Source organism: Pectinophora gossypiella, chromosome 3 (genome assembly GCF_024362695.1).
Source record: "Pectinophora gossypiella chromosome 3, ilPecGoss1.1, whole genome shotgun sequence".
Taxonomy (NCBI): domain Eukaryota; kingdom Metazoa; phylum Arthropoda; class Insecta; order Lepidoptera; family Gelechiidae; genus Pectinophora; species Pectinophora gossypiella.
Window position 1 is genome coordinate 8,971,157 of NC_065406.1, and position 20,014 is coordinate 8,991,170.

The 20,014-nt window shown below is 37.4% G+C and overlaps 1 protein-coding gene across 4 annotated transcripts; it reads left to right on the forward strand.

Annotated features, from left to right (window-relative positions):
- Positions 1 to 974: 974 nt before the first annotated feature.
- On the forward strand, positions 975 to 19,212 carry LOC126381853 (RE1-silencing transcription factor-like). 4 transcript variants are annotated; one of them, XM_050031373.1, is made up of 28 exons: positions 975 to 1,268; positions 1,610 to 1,780; positions 1,909 to 2,043; positions 2,488 to 2,581; positions 5,411 to 5,582; positions 6,277 to 6,400; positions 7,008 to 7,156; positions 7,352 to 7,437; positions 7,705 to 7,816; positions 8,358 to 8,575; positions 8,913 to 9,013; positions 10,002 to 10,071; positions 10,398 to 10,453; positions 10,534 to 10,588; positions 11,128 to 11,327; positions 11,651 to 11,723; positions 11,923 to 12,023; positions 12,256 to 12,356; positions 12,523 to 12,733; positions 13,219 to 13,325; positions 13,763 to 13,829; positions 14,303 to 14,451; positions 15,267 to 15,396; positions 15,806 to 15,883; positions 16,103 to 16,163; positions 16,458 to 16,579; positions 17,877 to 17,959; positions 18,767 to 19,212. In XM_050031373.1, the coding sequence occupies exons 1-28, from the start codon at positions 1,119 to 1,121 to the stop codon at positions 18,774 to 18,776; spliced, it is 3,186 nt and encodes a 1,061-aa protein (XP_049887330.1). In that variant the 5' UTR covers positions 975 to 1,118; the 3' UTR covers positions 18,777 to 19,212. The 4 variants fall into 4 exon arrangements, with proteins under 4 accessions (XP_049887330.1, XP_049887329.1, XP_049887331.1 ...); XM_050031372.1 differs by having other exon boundaries at positions 17,877 to 17,955; XM_050031374.1 differs by lacking the exons at positions 5,411 to 5,582; positions 6,277 to 6,400; positions 7,008 to 7,156; positions 7,352 to 7,437 and having other exon boundaries at positions 17,877 to 17,955.
- The last annotated feature ends 802 nt before the right edge of the window (positions 19,213 to 20,014 follow it).

The following is a 20,014-nucleotide window of genomic DNA, read 5'->3' on the forward strand; positions in this document are numbered from 1 at the left end:
AGCGCGATAACGCCACTTATCGGGAATTAAATAAATATCGAATATTAAATACATTTTTATCAATGTTTATCAAATCCTGACCCTGATTGATGCTTTTGTGATGAAATGGATGATAAAGGAGTGAAAAATAAAAGATAAGCCTTAATACACAACGTTATTAGGTACCTATGTATTTGTGTACATTCATCTCTACCTATCTAGGTACACTGACAAAAATTCACTCTCCCAATTCTAATGAAGGTACTTAGGTACTTACCTACAAAAAAATCGTTAGCTTATTAATTATAATGAAATTTTTATTCAAGGTACGTCTTAAAAGGAATATCTCTTTGCCCAGCATAAAGACAAAATATGATCAAAAATCACTGAACCTAATTACCACATATTATGTAAGATGGAAGTTTTTTTTTTTTCAAAAATAGATTCATTTTTTAAATTATCATTGATTTCGGACAATGCCTCCATCGGGATCGAACTCGTACCTCCAGATCGCCAAACCCTCGAACCACTAGACCATCCTGTTTTTGGTAAGGACTTATGACATTGCAGGCTGAATAACCTGATTGTCCGAAAAAATAAGATGATACCATGATTTGTTTATTTCGATTGATTTGTAATAAGTACTCAAATTCTAAACGCCATCTCTTGTACAATAGAAAAACAAAATCATACATCTTTTCACCACTTGATAGCGTCTTACCTAGCTGCATTTGAAATTCCTTCTCATTATATTTTTGGCGTTATCAATGTTACCATTGTACAATACTTAACTGTCATAACATTTTATGAAACTATTTTTTTCTTATATATATTTGTTATAATATTATGAAACCTTGTTTATTTTGGTATATTTGTCATTATTTTAATACAGATAAATTGATGTAACAGTTTTATTTCATTTGCAAAATAATTATTTGAAATATTACTTTTCACGTTGTGTAAACCTTAAATGGCAACATTGTGATAGTTGTCATCGCGCGCGTCTGCCGTCGCCTGCCGCGCCTGCCGTTGTTTTGTGTGGCGCTAGTGTCATTTTTTAGCGTTATTGGTATCGGAGGTTATGGAGTAAATTGTTATAATAATTACTTGTATGTACAGAGTTTTATCACTTTAGCAAAATGGAGAAGAGAAAAGAGTCGTTATGTACTGAAAAGGTGTGCCGTTTTTGTCTTACGCAAGATAATCTCAAGAGCTTGTACGACAAGAAACAAGCGTCCGCGAAATCGGTCCCTCTATCGTTGAAAATTTTGTCCAACGTCTCTATAGAGGTAAGTGCTTTTAATTTAAAACCTGATTTATCTAGAACATTAACTATTCTTCACAAACCCTGTTATCGACAAAACTTATGTATAATATAATGTATGTCAACGTATTGGCTGTAATGGCGCCGAACATAATTCATGTTAAATCTGCCAATATTGATCGTCTTAGTTTATTACACTATGTAAACTAAATGCCATTTTTTATTAGAAAGACGTTATACAATAAATTGCAACCTATATCTCACGGAAATGGGAGAATTTTCGTAAAATTACTTATTATCAGCGCCATCTGTCGGGAAACTTACATAACCTATATATGCTTCAAATAAAATATTTTTGCTTTGCAGGTTTTTCCTTCAGATAGAATGCCATCATTTATTTGCAAGCGGTGCAGTTTCTACATGGATATATTCTTTGATTTCAAAAAAATCTGTCGTGATGCAGACGAGACCATCTTACAATACATACAAAAGGGAACTAATCTGGAACCTATTTTTTGGCCACCAGCACTTGTTAAGGTATCAAGTATGAAATACTTATACATCTAAGTATTCAATCTTATTAAAAAATACAAAATCAGACTTATTGTTAAATCGTATACTATTGGTTTATCATGTCAGAATTTTATATCAATTACTATTTCCAGTTGTCCAACTATGGTTTCCGTTATACATCATCAAGTGGAGTGATGAAAACTGTAGTAGAAGGAGGAGCTACTGTGGAAGTCACTTCTCAGGACATTTCTGATAGTGAAGATGATGAAAATGTCTACAATGTTAAGGTACCTATAACAAAGTGATAACAAAAAATATCTAGTCACTTTTCTTCAAATTTCTCTTAAGATTAATTAGACTTTCATTTGGAAGACACATAAGTATACATGTTTCTAGGCTGTGCAAAGGTCATCATCAGTAATATGTAGAGAAAGCCTTGTTTCAATATAATTTATAATATGAAATTTGGGATTATATATTTAATAAGTCTACACCATTGTCAATGTATCATTCTCCATTCTTGTCTATCAAAGGCCAATTCTTTCCTTATAAGACACAACATTCACCCTCACTTTAATCTGTTCCATGTAAGCTCTTTGTGGTCTTCCCCTTCCTCTTTCTTTGTAGCACCTCTCTGTCTTTCCTTTTCCTCTCTTTTCATCTGACTAACCAATTCTTCTCAAATTATGTACCTCAATAACAAAACTAACAAAGTATGATATGTTTAACAGGTAGGAGATGGATCTGAAGAAGGCACCTCAGCATGTGTGAAGGTGGTGACCAGCAAAGACGAGGGTGGCACACCCAAAGGCAAAAGTAAGAAAGGTATTGAAAAGAATAGTGTTTACATAAAACTATTTTTATTTATTTTCTGTTAGCATTAAATATCCTTGAACAATGTTTTTGAAACATTAAACAATAATATGTCTGTTTCATCATTAACTTTGTCAGTGCAGTATTCTCCATTCTCCACAAATGACTTACATATCCCTTTCCACCCGATATGAAACGATTGTGAGTTTAAACTTTAAAAAAATCTGTACAAAAAAATACTTTGATTTTCCGAACGCAACCGACGTCTCACGATCGTTGCGCTAACTAAAAACGCGGGAAAAAATAGTGCAGGCCCCTGCATGCGAGTTTGTGCCTGTCAGTCGCCCGGAGGCTGCATCAGGGATGGCTGCGTTTTTTGACCGTCAGACCCGCTCACGTAAGTACCATACTTTTTGTGAAATTATATACGATTTTGTATTGTTTTTACATTAAATGCACTTATTAATCATGCCTGTATATAGAAACATGCTTATTTACGTACATTTTGTGGTATAATATAAGACAAATCGAGTTTAAAAATGCACTCGCACGATCATGTGGCTTCGGTTGTTAGGTGCCTATTTGGTTACTTCTATGTGTATGACCTTTTTATGGGTATAAGGCTTACAAAATACATTTTTTTGTTTTTTAAGGGGGTCATATAACTGACAAACTGATAGCGGCAGTATCAGAAAAAGAAAACCTTTCGGAGAACGAAGATTTAGATGATGATGACCTCGATTTAGTACAAAACCATCTCTTTAGGGAAATGGATAACTTAGATCTAACAGACGAGGACCCTGAAGAGTAAGTGGTAGTAGAACGATCGCCTGAACCGGAAAATATTTCAACAGTATCTATCGAAGCCGAGTTCTCCAATTTTACCAGGGTCATCAGCTAGACCAACAAGAAATTTTCGTCAAAAAGAGTCAGCCTTCGCACCGAGCCGTACGAGCCCAATTAGTCTGTGCCCATCTATTGCAAGTGCACGAGCAAACGTGTCAGCATCCGTATTACGAGGAAGAAGGCCTGCATCAACAACAAGAGGAAGAATGTCCACGCGTGCACTAAGAGGAGAAAGAGGAAGGTCTGCATCTATTATACCTACAGTTCAACGGGGTAGGTCTACGTTGCGAAAAAGATTGTGGAAGGAAGCTCAGTTCCAGGATAAATCCCATGACTATCCAACTCTGTCAATAGAACCAGTAAAGCGATCCATTGATTATTTTTACGAATATTTCAATGAGGACTTTCTGGAGGAGATTAGTCGCTGTACAAATACTTATCTATTATTTACGTTCTAGTGGGCGTGAACTAAAAACTACTGTCGCTGAGATAGCAAAGCTATTGTCGATTCATATAATCGTGGGCAGCATTCTCTACCCTAGATTCGCGTGGCATTGGAGAGCTGGTATCAAATTTGATTTAGTTATAGCGGCGTTATGACCAGGGATCGATTTTTAACACTCCGCAACGCAATACAAGAAGCAAAAATAAAACTGCTATTCAAAATTCTAGATTAAGTAAATTAAATTCATCTTTTTTGGGGTTATGTACACGTTTTTACAATAAAATACCAGATAATAATTTTAAATTTGTCAGAAAATTTTAAAGCTCATGTGAAGCTTACTTTATGTAAAAAAGCTTATTATAATATTAATGACTACCTAAATGATATAAATGTCTGGTATTGAATGTGTTCCTCTAGTTATTAAATAACTTGTAATGTATATACCTATACCCTCATTGGTTTTTAAAAGCTGTGTTGCTGTTGCAGTTTTTTGTCATTTCTTCTCCTCAGCCATAACACCTTGCGAAATAACGTAAATTCAAAAATGTAACACGAAGACCTGTATTGTGTTACATTTTTCTTAATAAGAAGTGGTGTAAGACTCATTTACTATTACTATAAAACAATTTTCTCATACCAAATGTGTTTTATTTCCACTAATAGGATAAAATATTATGCAAGTCGCATAGACTCACGATCGTGCGACTTACAAATTATTCCTACGGCTCACAATCGTGAGGGTCTGATTGCTGAAGACCAGCTAAGCTGGGATTTTTTTTTGTATTTTTCCCGGGGTCTTTGCATGGCATAAAAAGCTGTCACTAACATTTTATAGGCCTACGAAAGATTTCGTTTCTTCGGTTGGAAAGGGATATTGTAATTTAATTTACAAAAACATCTGTTCACTTGTATTTAATGGTACTTTTTGTCTTGAAAAATGTTGAATAACTTTTTTATATAGGATTCTTTTTTATTGTTGATATATGTGTAGTTGCGTGTGTTCATAGCTTATCTCTATATTTTCTTAGTAGTTTTGTGATGTTATTCCTCTTAAGGTGCTCCCTCACTGGGAGCCTGTAATGTAATATTTATAATTCAATTTTGAGCATTGTTACAATACCATTTAGCTACATAGTAGCAGCTCTTCTCCCTCCCTTGATGTAATGTTCGGATCTATAACATTACATTACAGGTAAATTCTCACAGTGTGAAAGCACCTTTACCCGGTCCAAATTGTGGGTTCTAATTTAATAATATGGTTTTTATTTGCATAGATTTCAAATATCAAGCATATCTATTCCAAAGCCATATTTATACCGCATATGTGTTTATATATCTGAGAAAATTATGATTTTAACTATGGTAAGTTATTTTTTGTTGTGGTTGTTGTATATTGTGTTACACACTATTTTTTTTTTCATTTGGCATGAATCTTTTTAATTTTATTAAAGTACCTTTGCTTCTTAACAACCTATTTTCACTAGAAAAACGAAGTATTCTGTTATTTTGGCTCCATGTTATTACCCGTCAGAACATGTAAGACATTTCAGAGTTGGAGTTGAACATAAAAGCTGAAGATGGGAATGTGACTGCTGCCAATATGAGTGATGGTTGTTGGCCGTGCAATGAGTGCGACTGCACATACCCTCTGCAACAATTACTTGAACTACACAAGAAACATAAACACAGAGTGCGGACTGTGGCCTGTGATCAATGCGACGCGTGAGTATATTTCATTGTCATTTAACTTTAGTAACACCGTAAAGGTCATTGATTTCTTTTTTATATTATTTGTGAATCTTGCTAAGCACACATGTTATTAGTTAATTAATATGGAATTTGTATGGAAAAGCACACTGTGACGTCGTAGAAAACGTGATAAAATGTCCGACTTGATTAAAATTCATAAATAAGTTAAATAGAAAATACAAATGTTTTTCGTTAGTTTTAGATCTGTCTTTACTTAGTAACTTGAATTTCATAATTTATATTTCGCCTAGGACACCCTTATCTCTTTTTAAAATGAAGGCAAAGAATTTTTATTAATTTATTGAATCTAGTTTTTAAAAATGGAGAAGAGAAATGTATTAACATATCTCCATACCAACCTTTTTACGTTGTCGTTTTTTGTCATTCACTGGCCATAAGTAAGCCATGAAAATGTTTCGAATTATGAAGATTTTATTTCAACAAATGACAAAATATTATGGAAAAAAAAGCAGACGATTTGTGTCAGGATATGAAATATGTAAGAAAATGTAGAATAGAATATGTATTCTAAGAATAGGATTATAATATTTTTTCGCAATATTTATGACAGTTGCTGTTTGGAGATATAGGTTAGGATTTTTTGTATATTTAGAATCTTGCTATACATTCATGAATTATTGATACAATGATTGTATGAATGTTTCAGTAAGTTTTACACCAAATACGATCTGGCGACGCACCAGTTGCGACATCTGGACGTATTGCCGTTCACATGCCCGGCGTGCGGGCAGAAGTTCAGACGACTACCCCTGCTCAAACGACACGAAAGGGTATAATACATTGCTATTCATTACACCAACAACAATGATTCGCAACTCGCAACGAATAACGATACTCTCAGAATAAAGACATTTACAGTTTAAACAATATTTGCACAGCTACCAATACCATGGAGTTTACGATCTTTTGTTATTGGCTCAAAAGCTCAATACAAAACTTTCTTTTGAAATGTATTACATTTTTGTAGGTAAATATTAAAGTAACTATTTAAATTCAACAAAAACACATTAAGAGGGCACTCACTGAAACTGTACAAGCCTCCATGTGCAAGCAACCCCAGAAAACATCTTCTTCCCAACCGCGTAGTGGACTCATGGAATAAGCTTCCAGAGTCAGTGATCAGTGCACCATCAGTGAACTCATTTAAGAATAGACTTGACGAACATTATAAAAAAACAAAAACCCAAGTGCAGTGACGTACACGCATCGGCTTATGCTGCTAGTGTACTTAATAAATAATAATAATAAATTATAATAAATATTTGTCATTGGAAAAATCTCGCTTCTAGCTTCGAGTAATTATACTCGAATATGTACTTATTTGTATAATCATTATAGCTGTGTCTAACAACTTCTAATCTTCACACTTGTTAACAGGACGTGCACAAAGACATACCTCAGAAGAAGTGTCCGTACTGTCCTTCCTCCTTTCTCACGTTGACGGAGTGGAAGGCGCACCAACAACGCCACCTTAGACCAGGCAATAACTTGCTGAAGCCGTTCGAATGCGATATTTGTCATAATAAGTTAGTGCCTTGCCTACTAAAGGATAACAAATAGAATAAGAAGGCAGTATTTAATGCGTTAACTTTTTCTTTGTGACTTTGTTGTAAACTTATTTTGAATAAAGGAAGTGAGAGATATTTGATTGAATTACTTTAGTACTCGATTTGAACTGTACATTTTGTGTGTTACTATAAAGTTGTAATGTTTTCTTGTAGATTTCGCGAGAAGCACTCGTTGGTGCGGCATAAACAGTTGATCCACGACAACAAACCGACGCTCCGCTGCGAATATTGCCCCGAGCGTGAGTCCGGCACACCCCTACACAACACCTCTTTCTCCTATAAGCTATGAACATGCGCAACTAGTTGTAATATGTACCAAATACTTTAAGGTGGTCGCGCATTGATATTTCAAGTCCAAGACAGTCGACGCGTCTAGTGCGCAAAGGATACTTCCTTTTATAATAAATGATGGAGTTAAGTAACAGTACGCGATGACTCTAAAGGGACTTTGAGGTTACCTTATGCTAAAGCCCCTTCACGATAATAATGCATAGTGATGTTTTCAGGGTTCGCATCAGTATCGAAGTTGGCTCGTCACGTGCGCACTCACGCCGGGGACAGGCCGTACCCGTGCAAGTACTGTGATAAGTCCTTCATCAAGTCACACCATTACACCAGGTAAGTTTTCATTCGTTAGCAGCTCAGAAATTCATTGACAAATTGAATAATGAAATCGTCGTATATGAAGTAATGACTTAATCTCCTCCCTCTTTATAGGACAGATTGTTCGTAACGGTTTGATTTAGATTTATTTCACGATAATTATGTTAATTTTAAGAAAAACTTGAACATTTATGTAAGATATATTTTTTCATAATCTTATGGATAGAGCTCGTAAAAATTGTGGGATAGGGCATGAAGGAAACGATTAATATTTCTTTAACTTTCTTTATTTTAAACGTTGTATAATTTTGTACTTTTTCTCTTATTCAAACAACCGTTCTCCATTTTCCTGTCATTCCGCAATTCGCGATCGAAGCGCCGTTACTGTGGTCTACATCAGACCCTTTTATAATTTTAAGATTAGATATAAGTAAATGCTTAATGTATACCATGTGGCAGTACTTTATATAAATAAATAAATAACGGGCTACATTCTTATGCTAACTCCTCTTTAAGTTTTTTACTTCAATCGTATTTTCCGTTACGTCACTTTCAGGCACTTACGAGTAAAGCATAGGGAGGAATTCCGTAGCCAACAGGAGACCAACAGCGAGGAGTATCGATGCGAACAGTGCTTAGAAGCATTCACCTCTCAAGACGACCTGATGTACCACTCGGCAATACACGCCACGCAGAATCTCACCTGCCCGCTGTGTCAAGAGAAGTTTGACGACATTGACTCGGTGACTTCACATATAAAATCGCACGTCAATGGTAAGAATGTTTGCTCGGATTTATTCGATTGTGTATGCGGTAAACTGATGATTAATTATTATAGATGGATATACTATTTAATTACTTCAGGGAGACAAACAAAAGCGAAACAAAGCCAGACTTCCACCATAACTGTAGATCCATAGGTCGCTGGTTCAAATCCGGCTCGAAGGACCAAATATTAAGGAGTGCTAGTCAGGTTAGAGATGAAAACGAAGTTCGCCTTTAGTAAAATATTGTATTAATAAAACACACAAAATTACAAAAAACAAGACATCTCTTTGTTATAAATCTATAGTCAACTAATGCTTTTCATTACTTGCATATATCTCTACAGGTATGGAGTTCATGTGTGATCTATGCGAGCTGGTGTTTACGACCAAAGACAAGCTGGACAATCATCTAGTTGCCGCGCACGAAGATGAGATCTGCTCACAGGTACTCACAGGTTTTCATCTGTACTCCTTCATCTATACTGTACTGTAAATACTGTAATATATATTTGATTCTGCATTGTATAGCACTTTAACAGATCTTCTAGAACGATCCATCTGAGTTGCGAAAACGTTATTCTACACACCAATACATCATTCCCCTAGCATTATCCCGTTTTTCACAGGGTCCGCTTACCTAACTTGAAGATTTCAGACAGGTCCGGTTTTTTACAGAAGCGACCGCCTGTCTGACCTTCCTACCCGCGAAGGGAAAACCAGCCCAATACAGGTTAGGTCACATACCTCCGTAATGTGGGTTTCCTCACGATGTGTTCCTTCACCGCCGAGCGGATAATCATTCATGATCCAAACATGAATTACAAAACAAATTCGACAATCATTGGTTTAGGCCTTATTCGAACCTGGAACCTCAATGTGAGAGGCAAGCGTTCTACCAACTAGGGCTACCACAGCTCCAGATCTCATAGAACGATCCATCTGGGTTGCGATAACGTTATTGTACTCACCAATAGCTACGTCTCACGTAATACCTACTTAAGATCAACTTAACTTAAATATAACTGTAACATAAATAACGCGCTCGATCTGCGATTGTTGAAGTTTACAAACTTTCGCAAAGGCCGGTCATAGGATGGGTGACCACAAAAAAAAAACAAGTTTTCAGCTCGAGCTCCTCCGTGCTTCGGAAGGCACGTTAAGCCGTTGGTCCTAGCTGCATTAGCAGTCGTTAAAAACCATTAATCCGCACTGGGCCCGCGTGATGGTTCCCCCGTTCTCCCTACTCTTATCCATCCCGGGGAAGGCCCGTGCCCCTGCAGTGGGGACGTAAATGGGCTGATGATGATGATGATGAGATATAGACATAGATGACTATGATTATAGTCGGCAGGAAAGGAGACATCTGTTAATCCTAGATGAGCCTGATATGGTGCGTGTCCTACGATTAATTTTCAACGTGTTATCCTTCATAGGTACTGGAGCAAGATGAGTCTTCAATGGAGATGGAAGCCGAAGAAGATGACGACGAGAACTCTATTAATGGTATTGAAATTATACTAGTAACTCAAGTTTGTATATAGTAGCGTCGTGTGCAAACTTTGTATGAGCCGGTGACTGGCAAAGGAAGTCGTTAGAAATTTGAGTTTGTAACTAGTTCATTTAGAATCGCACGGCGTGAAATGGCACAAATTAACAATATAATGACTCGACTTAAAATAATAGTTTTTTGCGTTTGAAATTACAACAAATTATTTAATATAAATTTTTTAAGTTATTTATCTTTTAAGAAAATTACTACTTGCACGCTCGCTCTAGCTAGCTCATTATGCTGTAGGTAGTTTTTTAATTGCGGTATTTTTCTATTTCAGTAAAAGACGAAGGTGACCACATGTTGGTAGAAATTAAGAAGCCAGATGAGTACATGGTAAGTGACAGTTGATTATATTTTCTATATATTCCGAACAATATCGAAGGTTGTAACTTTTATATTTTTCTTCATTTTAGATCTCAAACGCACAAGCTGAATCGGAGGATAAGATGAACAATACAAATTCCGAAGGTAAGCGATTTTAGCGTAGGAATTAAGTATTAATTGGATAATCATGTTGATCGGACAGGCAGAGTTCTGACTGATATTAAAATTTTGAGACATTCAACGATTTAAATAAAACTTTTTTTTTTTTTTTCAAAACAACTATGCGACCCCTTTGTAATGGCTATCACAGAGCGCGCGAATGCCCGTTTTCTGACTTTTACGGTCACGAGTACTGATATGTATACACTTTGAAACCATGTCACATTAACTTTTTTGGCAAATTAAACCGTGAGTCTCATTAAATGTCGATATTAGATAGAGTGGGTACATGATATTGCTCATGACTCGTCAAAAAATTACGGACGCATATGGTTTACATTTTTCAACTTGATACAAAATTACGAAACGTAGAATAACCTCGAAATGATGACGTCATTGCGTGCGTGCTTCCACTTACCCGAAGTTTAGGGTGGATGTGCCGTCACGCCTCACGTTTTATTAACGTTTATGAACGCTCCCAAAAACAATTAATACCTTAACGCATTTTGTTGCGTATTCAACAGAGAGTGAAGAAGAGTGCGGCGACGTCGGTGATATGCCGCTACTCAGTGATTCGCCGGTGACGATAAAGAAAACGGGGCCGGCGGTGATGAAGGCTAGCGTTGCTGAGCCTGCAGGCGACGTTCCCGCCGTGGCCGTACCAATCCCTGCCGCGCCAGCAGCCGCCACGCCACAGCTCAAACCAGGCAACGAGAGAACCAACGTAAGAAACTTCGTTGTCACCCACTGACATCCTACAAACAAATAGACTCACATTCTCTAAGGAGCTTTTCTAAAGAAGTATCCGTGTTCTAAATACGTATACGCGTATACATTAAGTTATGTAGATAGTATAAGTCCGTTCCTTCAAATTAAGATGTTATAGCTGTTAAAATAAAGTGCAATATCGGTTAAACAGTGTCGTTATACGCCGTCACTTGTGACAAGGCGCGCCGCGGTCACTTTTTTACAGGGATTTTTTTTTATTTATTATTATTATTTTTATGATACAAATGATGTGATGATAACTCGATTTTCTGTTTTCAGATGCCACCAGTGATACTACGGAAAGCAGATGAAATTAAACGGAAAATGTATCATTGCACTCCAGATACTGGTGGTAATTATTTTGATGATGATCAACACGTATACATAGCATCACGCGTATGTGCCCAAAGGGGAAGGCAGAGATATTTAGTATATACACTCACTCCTTAATAGCTAGATAAAAATAAAGTAGAAAACTATACTTCATTGTTGTTACATTGGCGCTAACATTACATTGCAAGTGAATCATAATCGTTCTCATTTACTTTCAGTACAAGAGAAAAAACCTAAACCAGGGGGCACTAGCAGCACTGGTGGAGCAAGCGATAAGTCGTTGCGTTTACTAGAGAAGGAGCTACAGGAACTACAAAGGGTATGATTTACATCTTTTGTAGTATGAAATAATTTGACTTTTAACTATAACGTTCCTTAGAACTGGCTTGCAAAACAATCCGGTCTACACTGGTGAAGCGAGCGCGCGTGTACTTAGGAAAAAATAGTACTACACCTGTACCTAACTACAGAACATAAACAGCCTATATGCGTCCCACTGCTGTGCACAGGCCTCACCCGGGAACTCAACTATTATATTTTATTTTTTCCAGACGAATACACGTAATGACAGCACAAAGGCTTCAGCTAAGTCTGTGGAATCACTACGAAGTAGAGGACGACCACAGATGCACACTTCTACGCCGAAATTGCGGTATGGCGTCCTACCCTATACGTTTTACATTTCATTTACCATATTTTATAATTGCACTTTCCAAAGACTGAATAGACACTCTCGTAACTAAAATAAAACAAACTAACATGCACCACCCTAAGTGTACTGAATGTGTAAGTTGATATCATCAATTTCTCTTAAACAGGACTACAGAAGAAAAGAAATCTCAAATAGTTGCCAAATCTACTTCATTAGAAAAGAAAATTCCTGAAAGACGAGCTATTAAAGAAAATAAGAAACCTGAGGAAAGTAAAGAAATTAAAACCATTAATAGTAATTTAAAAGAGGACAAGGAACCCAAAGCTAAGGAAAGCCAGGAGGAAAAGGTGAAGACTGTTAATAATAAAGAAGAAAAGGTAAGCAGATAGAGGAATAATATCAATACTCATACTTAAACATGTACAGTCATAAGTAATATCATGTACCCACTTTAGAACCCTGTCGCACTATCATATTTGACATTTAATGAGACTTACGGTTTAATTTGTCAAAAAGTTAATGTGACATGCTATCAAAGTGTACATATTAGTACTCGTGACCGTACTCACGTTTGTTTAACAGAAATCGAGGTGTAAGTACTTAGTTCATCTTGTGATAGATGTACCTCTGACTACGGATATAGTCAAGAGCTTATAAATGTTATGAAATGTTTTGTATGGAAAAGTAAACTAACTAATATTATTAACACTAGATTATAACACAAATAATTTATACAGCAATGGAATAAACCTTTAACAACATAAAAACTAAACTTTGTCACTACTACAACATTATGAATCTCTCAATGTTATTTGTTTCTGAACTTTTTCATAATAATGAAACTCACCTATTTACTTCACAGAACGTATTGAAGAATGGTTCATCCAGCAAAAGCTCTTTGGAGGATCAAGTGCGGCGGTCGTCGCGACCGTCTAAAGTGAAGGACTACGCTAAAATGGTCCGCGACAGGTAATAGGCTAGTTTCCAACTAGTCAAATCAGTTACTTTACTAAACGTCAAAACACGAAATTACTATGGAATTTTTATGAAAAAGCACACTATGATGTCATAGAAAAACGTGATAACATATCGGACTTACTACGTTAAAAAATTCACAAATAAGTTAAAAAACGTTTTTCGATAGTTTTAGATCTGTGTTTATTTAGTAATCAGAATTTCATAATTTATCTTGAACCTAGTACACGATCCAATTAAAGCTATAGCTTATATTAGTAATAACCCTGACACCAGGGTTGATGACGGTCGGTATACCACCTCACACACAACCCACACGATATGAAGAAGAAGATTATGACCTTTTGGCTGTTTATTTGGCTGAATACCGGATCATACCGGAACCTAGACTAGACAACCGCAAGATTATATAAAATTGCTTTTACTTTCAGGTCACCGTCAGATGACGATGATTCGGATGACGACGACGAAGAATATGTTGAAGCTGAAAAGTCAGAGGTAATAAATAATGTAACAAACACAAGAACATTCTTAGTTTTCTCTTGTGTGAGTTCTGAGATCAATGACCGACTCAACAGCAATAGTAACTCTGATTACTATTGAGCCGCCAATACATACTTACGTAAATAGTAGCCGAGACCAACTGCATAACGTACCCTCCGAAGCACAGATCATCTTACTTTTGGACAGTCGGGTGATCGGCCTGTAATGTCCTAATCAAAGGAGGGATCACAAAGTGATTGTGTTTATGTCCCCACCGGGATTGGAACCCGAGACCTCCGGATAGTGGGCTCTACGCTCAACCAATGCGCCATGGATGCGCCGTCTATCCTTTAGTATCTTACTCCATCTCAGGCCTTTACATCTTTATCAGATGATTCATACAACGTCAGTAGTATCTTACTATAACAGCAACAAAAACTTTATTCGCAGAAAAATTCACAGAAGTTTAAGACACTCATATGTTCCAGTTTCGCCCGAAGACACGGCGAGGTAGCTTGAAAACACAAGCCAAAGTACAAGTACAACCACAAGCACAACCGCAACCACAACAAGCTAAGGCGGCGGCTCCGGCAAGAAAGCGAGGCCGCCCGCGCAAGGAGCCAATCAAAGAAGCAGTGTTAGTACAACTGTCTACATACATCATCATCTCCCAAGCGCCATCCCGTTTTTCCCAGGGTCCGCTTACCTAACCTGAAGATTTGACAGGTCCGGTTTTTTATAGTTGCGAATGCCTGTCTGATCTTCCAACCCGCGAAGGGAAAACCAGCCCAATATAAGTTAGGTTACATACCTCGGAAATGCATTTCTTGGGAATGTGGGTTTCCTCACTATGTTTTCCTTCACCTCACCTTTCTTTCACGATCCAAACATGAATTTGAAAATCTTTGGTTTAGGCCTATGCTGGGATTTTAACCTGCGATCTCAAATTGAGAGTCAAGCGTTCTACCAACTAGGCTACCAAGGCTCTACATACATAAATCTACGATTTATAGAGATAGTTATGTAACGACAAAACTTTTACGATGCACTCGAGTTCAGTTACTTACGTATGATCATTGATTGAATTCTTAAATGTATTAGAGATAATTATTATTATTATTGTTTATTTAAGATAACAAGATCCATTTATTGTTAGTATTTGCTTAATTTTATGTTAGTAAAGTAAAACTAAATTTGACTTGGTGATGGCAACAAGGTGTCGTATCAGCGGACTATTGGCCTTATCAGCAATAGCCCTCAGTAGAGAGTTGCTGCTATCCCGTACCCTTTGCAGCAACGACGCCAACTTTTTGCGTATAATGGCCTGAAACGCATCAGTCCGAGCATTGGCAAACATTTCTGAGGCGCTACAAAAACGAGGCAGCCGCAACAATGCTCTGAAAGCGTATAAAACCAATCCCGTTTGTTTTTTAATGTTCTTGATTTATTCAGGCCAGCAAAAGTAAAGAAGTCACAGAGCGAAGATAGCGAAGGAAATCCTGAGAAAATGGATGCTGAACCAGAACTGAACTCTACATCTCCAGAGAAAGCGGACGATCAGGACGAAGGCAACGATAGTGCTGTAAGTACCTGTCTACAATTATACCTATAAAACATAGTTACATAAGATCCCGCCCATTTCCCGTTGGGGTAGGCACGGAACACGGAATTCTAAAGTACGATCCTGACATACCACTTTCGCTTCTTTCACTCTCTTGACCTGATCTTTCTTTAAAAGATCCTGGATCTGATCGCCAACAAAGTTCGTAGACAGCTTATATACGTCCCACTGCCATGCACGACCTTCCCCCAAACTCAGGCTCTCTTAGCATAGATAATACCTATAACCTATGCGAATTTAATAGGTTACCTCGCGCCAAACGGGTTGCGTACCAGCAAGGTGCCTAGTTACGCACGTGTCGCACGAGTTACATTATATTTTTAAGTGCATTGTTCAGTATATTGGATACTTAAATACAATGTTTTTACAGGACGCGTCTACAAGTCTAAATAAAACGGAAGAGAAACCGAACCTTATAGTGGCGCCAACTGGACATACTCTAAAGAAGGTACATGTTTATTCAATAAAAGGTTTACCTACCTAAAAGTTTATCTTTGTTACTTACATAACATAAACATAAACTGCCTATATACGTCCCACTGCTGGGCACAGGCCTCCCCTCAATCAACCGGAGGGGGTATGGAGCATACTCCACCACGCTGCTCCACTGCGGGTTGGTGGCTTTGTTACTTATTGGTACAAAAATGATGATTGTATCCTTTTACAGGTACCAATTAAGGCTCTACCGCCCGGAGTCAAACCCCTTCCACTGCCCATCAATGCCAGGTGTAAGTAGTGAATCCTCTTTATTTTCTGTCTATAATAGTAGTAGTCAAATACCCTATTAAACCAATAGAAAAATTGATTAGGTTATCAAGTAGCCTATATTGAAATAAAAAAAAACTACCTCTGATCTGCTATATTTCGGGTTAATGAAGAGTTAGCAGTACTTAGTAGCTATTCTTGGTGCCAGAGTGTTAGTGTCCAAACGCCCCCGAGGTGGCTTAACGGTACACTGTTAACCAAAAAGATAACTCCTGTAAAAATGACTCATTCACTATTCATATTTTTTGTTGTTTCAGCAATGGGACCGGGAGAGCTATGCGAGATGCAAATAGGCAAAAAAGTTGTAAAAGTACAGAAGATAGTGATGACCAAGGCTGAAGTAGAAGCTATGGCTAAGAAAGGCCTTGTTGAGATGAAGGTCAGTTTGTTTACATTTACAATCCTCCTAGTTTATACATACATACTCATCATCTCCCTAGCGTTATCCCGTTCTCTCACGACCCGCTTACCTAACCTGAAGATTTGTCAGGACCGGTTTGTACTGAAGCGACTGCCTGTCTGACCTTCCAACCCGCGAAGGGAATACCAGCCCAATATAGGTTAGGTCACATACCTCCGAAACGCACTTCTCGGGAATGCGGGTTTCCTCACGATGTTTTCCTTCACCGCTGAGCACGTGATTCATAATCCAAACATAAATTCGAACACAATTTAGAAAATCATTGGTTTAGGCCCGTGGTGGATTCGAACCTGCGAACTTACAATAAGAGTCGAGCGGTCTTTCCACTGGGCTACCACGGCACCGGTTTATACATACATACTAAAACCCACAAATCTATTGCGGTGGGCAGAGCCACAAGTAGCCATGCGGTCACCTGATACGAAGGCCTCAGATGGATATGATGAATCGTACGGTGACAAGCCCGTTGCCTATAATACAGATTGTTAGTGATGATGATGATGATCTCTCCGACCGATTTCGGCCATGGCGACCACTTCGACTCCTAGTCGGCACGACGCGTTATCCCGTTCTCTCACGACCCGTAGTAAAATCGTAACGAATCGCAAAATTCATGTATGTTTAAATTATTTTCAATTCTTTACTTCGGCGATGAAAAATTCCACTTGATATTAACTCAGAATAATGAGCTGAATTATCCTCTTCAGTATTTGTTACGATGGCACAATTCATGAAAATGTTATTTTTTTGTTATTATTTTCTGTTCCATACTTTTGCGACGAAAAATTCCACTTGATATTAACTCAGAATCATGGCCTGAATCATCCCTCAGAATTTTCGTTACGATGTCACTAACACTCTGTATAATGGTAACAATAGACCACCTCTCTGTTGGTTTTTACGACATGCCCGGGTGGATATGCAGCTGAACGCGGTCTACGCTTTTTATTCGCTCCCTGTTCAGCATAGAACAAACACTAATACTACGTTTAGAATAGACTCCGCCCCGCACCGATACGATCTTGATTTACCTCACTCTCCCCCTTTTCGTTTGGCTATTTAAGCTGTTAAAGTTAAAGGAAGAGTGGTCTGTCTGTCTTGCTTGCATGCATGGGGTACACACACTGCATATGTGTTGTGTCTGTGTAAGAACGAGACATTTTTATATGGAGTATCCAGGCATTCCAGGCTGTGACAGCTTTTATGTTTTATGTAGGTAACCGTGAATATTTCTGACATCAAATTACATTTTCAGGATGGCACAATGGTGCTGAAACAGGGTATCAAGATACCCACGGATCCGATTGCTATTAAGTCTACGCTTGTCGGAGAGGGTAGGTAATGCAAATCGTTTCCATTTCTTCCTTTCTTTCTAATTTCTTACCGTCGTTGGCTGGAAATCACTAACGAGGCTACTGTCAGATACAAATAATCTAACTTACACCTATCTTGGCAATCTTCTGTTTAATGGCAACATCGCAAATGACTTTCTTGGAGTGGTTGATGGAATATTTAAACCTATTATACCGGTTGCAGACCAAGAGCTAAAACTAAAGTCGTGCTGATCTCGTATAGCTGACGCAGTTTTCCAGTAGTTAATGACATAACGGCCTCTGTGGTCCAGTGGTTGAGCATTGGACTCACGATCCGGAGGCTCCGGGTTCGAATCCTGGTGAGGACATATCACAAAAATCACTTTGTGATCCCTAGTTTGGTAAGGATATTACCGTCTGATCACATGATTGTCCGAAAGTAAGATGACGTGCTTCGGAAGGCACGTTAAGCCGTTGGTCCCGGTTACTATTTACTGATGTAAGTGAGTAATCGTTACATGAGCCATATCAAGGGCCTTTGGCGGCTCAATCATAACCCTGACACCAAGGTAAGGGATAAGATTAGAATGCCATATGCAGCAAATCTACAATAAGTCACGTTAAAAAATAGTATTTTTCCATAGTTGTAAGCAAACTGCATAATATGGACAAGTGCATCTAACTTAGATCTTAGCCTGCAACCGCAATCATCTGCTTGTCTGAAACTATTAGATTCTTTATAATATATCACTAACAAACCCAACATACACGCTGTTCATCTTAATTAAGTAATTTATTCTGTACAAGGTGTATAATGTTTCTATTTTCACAGGTCCGACTAAAGAATCTCCTACGAAGCAAGAAAGAGCTACGCCGACACGGTGCGAGCTAACTAATGAATGATATGTAATTATTTGTTGAGTGAAGAGTGTAAATTCCAATGTATTACACTGGTATTTAACATACCAATCATTTTAAATTGTTTATGTAAGCATAATTATGGCTAAGTTTTACTTTATTTTCGTAAGTAAACTTGTCAGACATCAGACGTATTGTTTCTATATGGGAAATAAAAGCTTATAAATTCATGAACTTATCAACATTTGGACAATCATGCACATTCGATGAAACCTAGTTTTTTTAATCACAAAATTGAAACATATTTTTATGTAAGGAAGCATTTTTTGTATATTTACTATTAATTACCTTAGAAGTTATTATAAAGTACTGTAATAGCGTAGCGTAGTTAAACTATGAATAAATGGATTACATACCATACATGTTTTGTCTGTTAACAATTTTACATTTGCGCATATAAAAGTAAGTGCGCTATGCAAACAAATGTCAAATAGAAATATTGCTTTCCTAGATGAATTGCTTCGAGGTGGCTATTTTAACCCCCCTGATCTCCCAATTCCAAGTTTATAGTGATCCCTGCAGCTACCTCGAAACACTTTTTTATTTACGCAATACATTTATACAACAAAGCATTGCTGATTCGATTAAAAATAAATGACTGTCAGCAGAATAGTAGTACATTTTCCCTTGAAAAATTGTATTTGCTTTCACACGATGATAGCCACTATTTCTATCAAGGATATTGCCATCTAAGTTTATAGGCATAAAATTTATGGAAAACGTCAATTTTAGGCAGAAATTTAAAAAATCCAAAGTTTTATATTGGCCAATAACCCGACAGAATCAAGTTGACAGCACACGTCAAACGAATGGCATATGAGGGAGATGCCTATTTTATTCACCCGGGCTATTCATTCATTTTAAAATTGGCAGTTGTCAATCATACGTCTCTTTCGTTTTTGCGTAGATACGAAAATGACGGGTATGACTTAAAATATAATTAGGTTATGTCAGTTATGGCGGACATTCTATATGTGAGCCATATCGGGACTAATAATCATAAGCCCCTTTCTTTTTCAGCAGATAAGAAAATTACGGGTATAATTTAAAATTAGAAAGTGCCCTGTTGCAAGCAAATTTAATTTTAGTCTTACTACTACACGCTAGATGGCTCTGATAAAAAAGTTTTATTCAACGATAATAGATGTCGCTACTACTATCT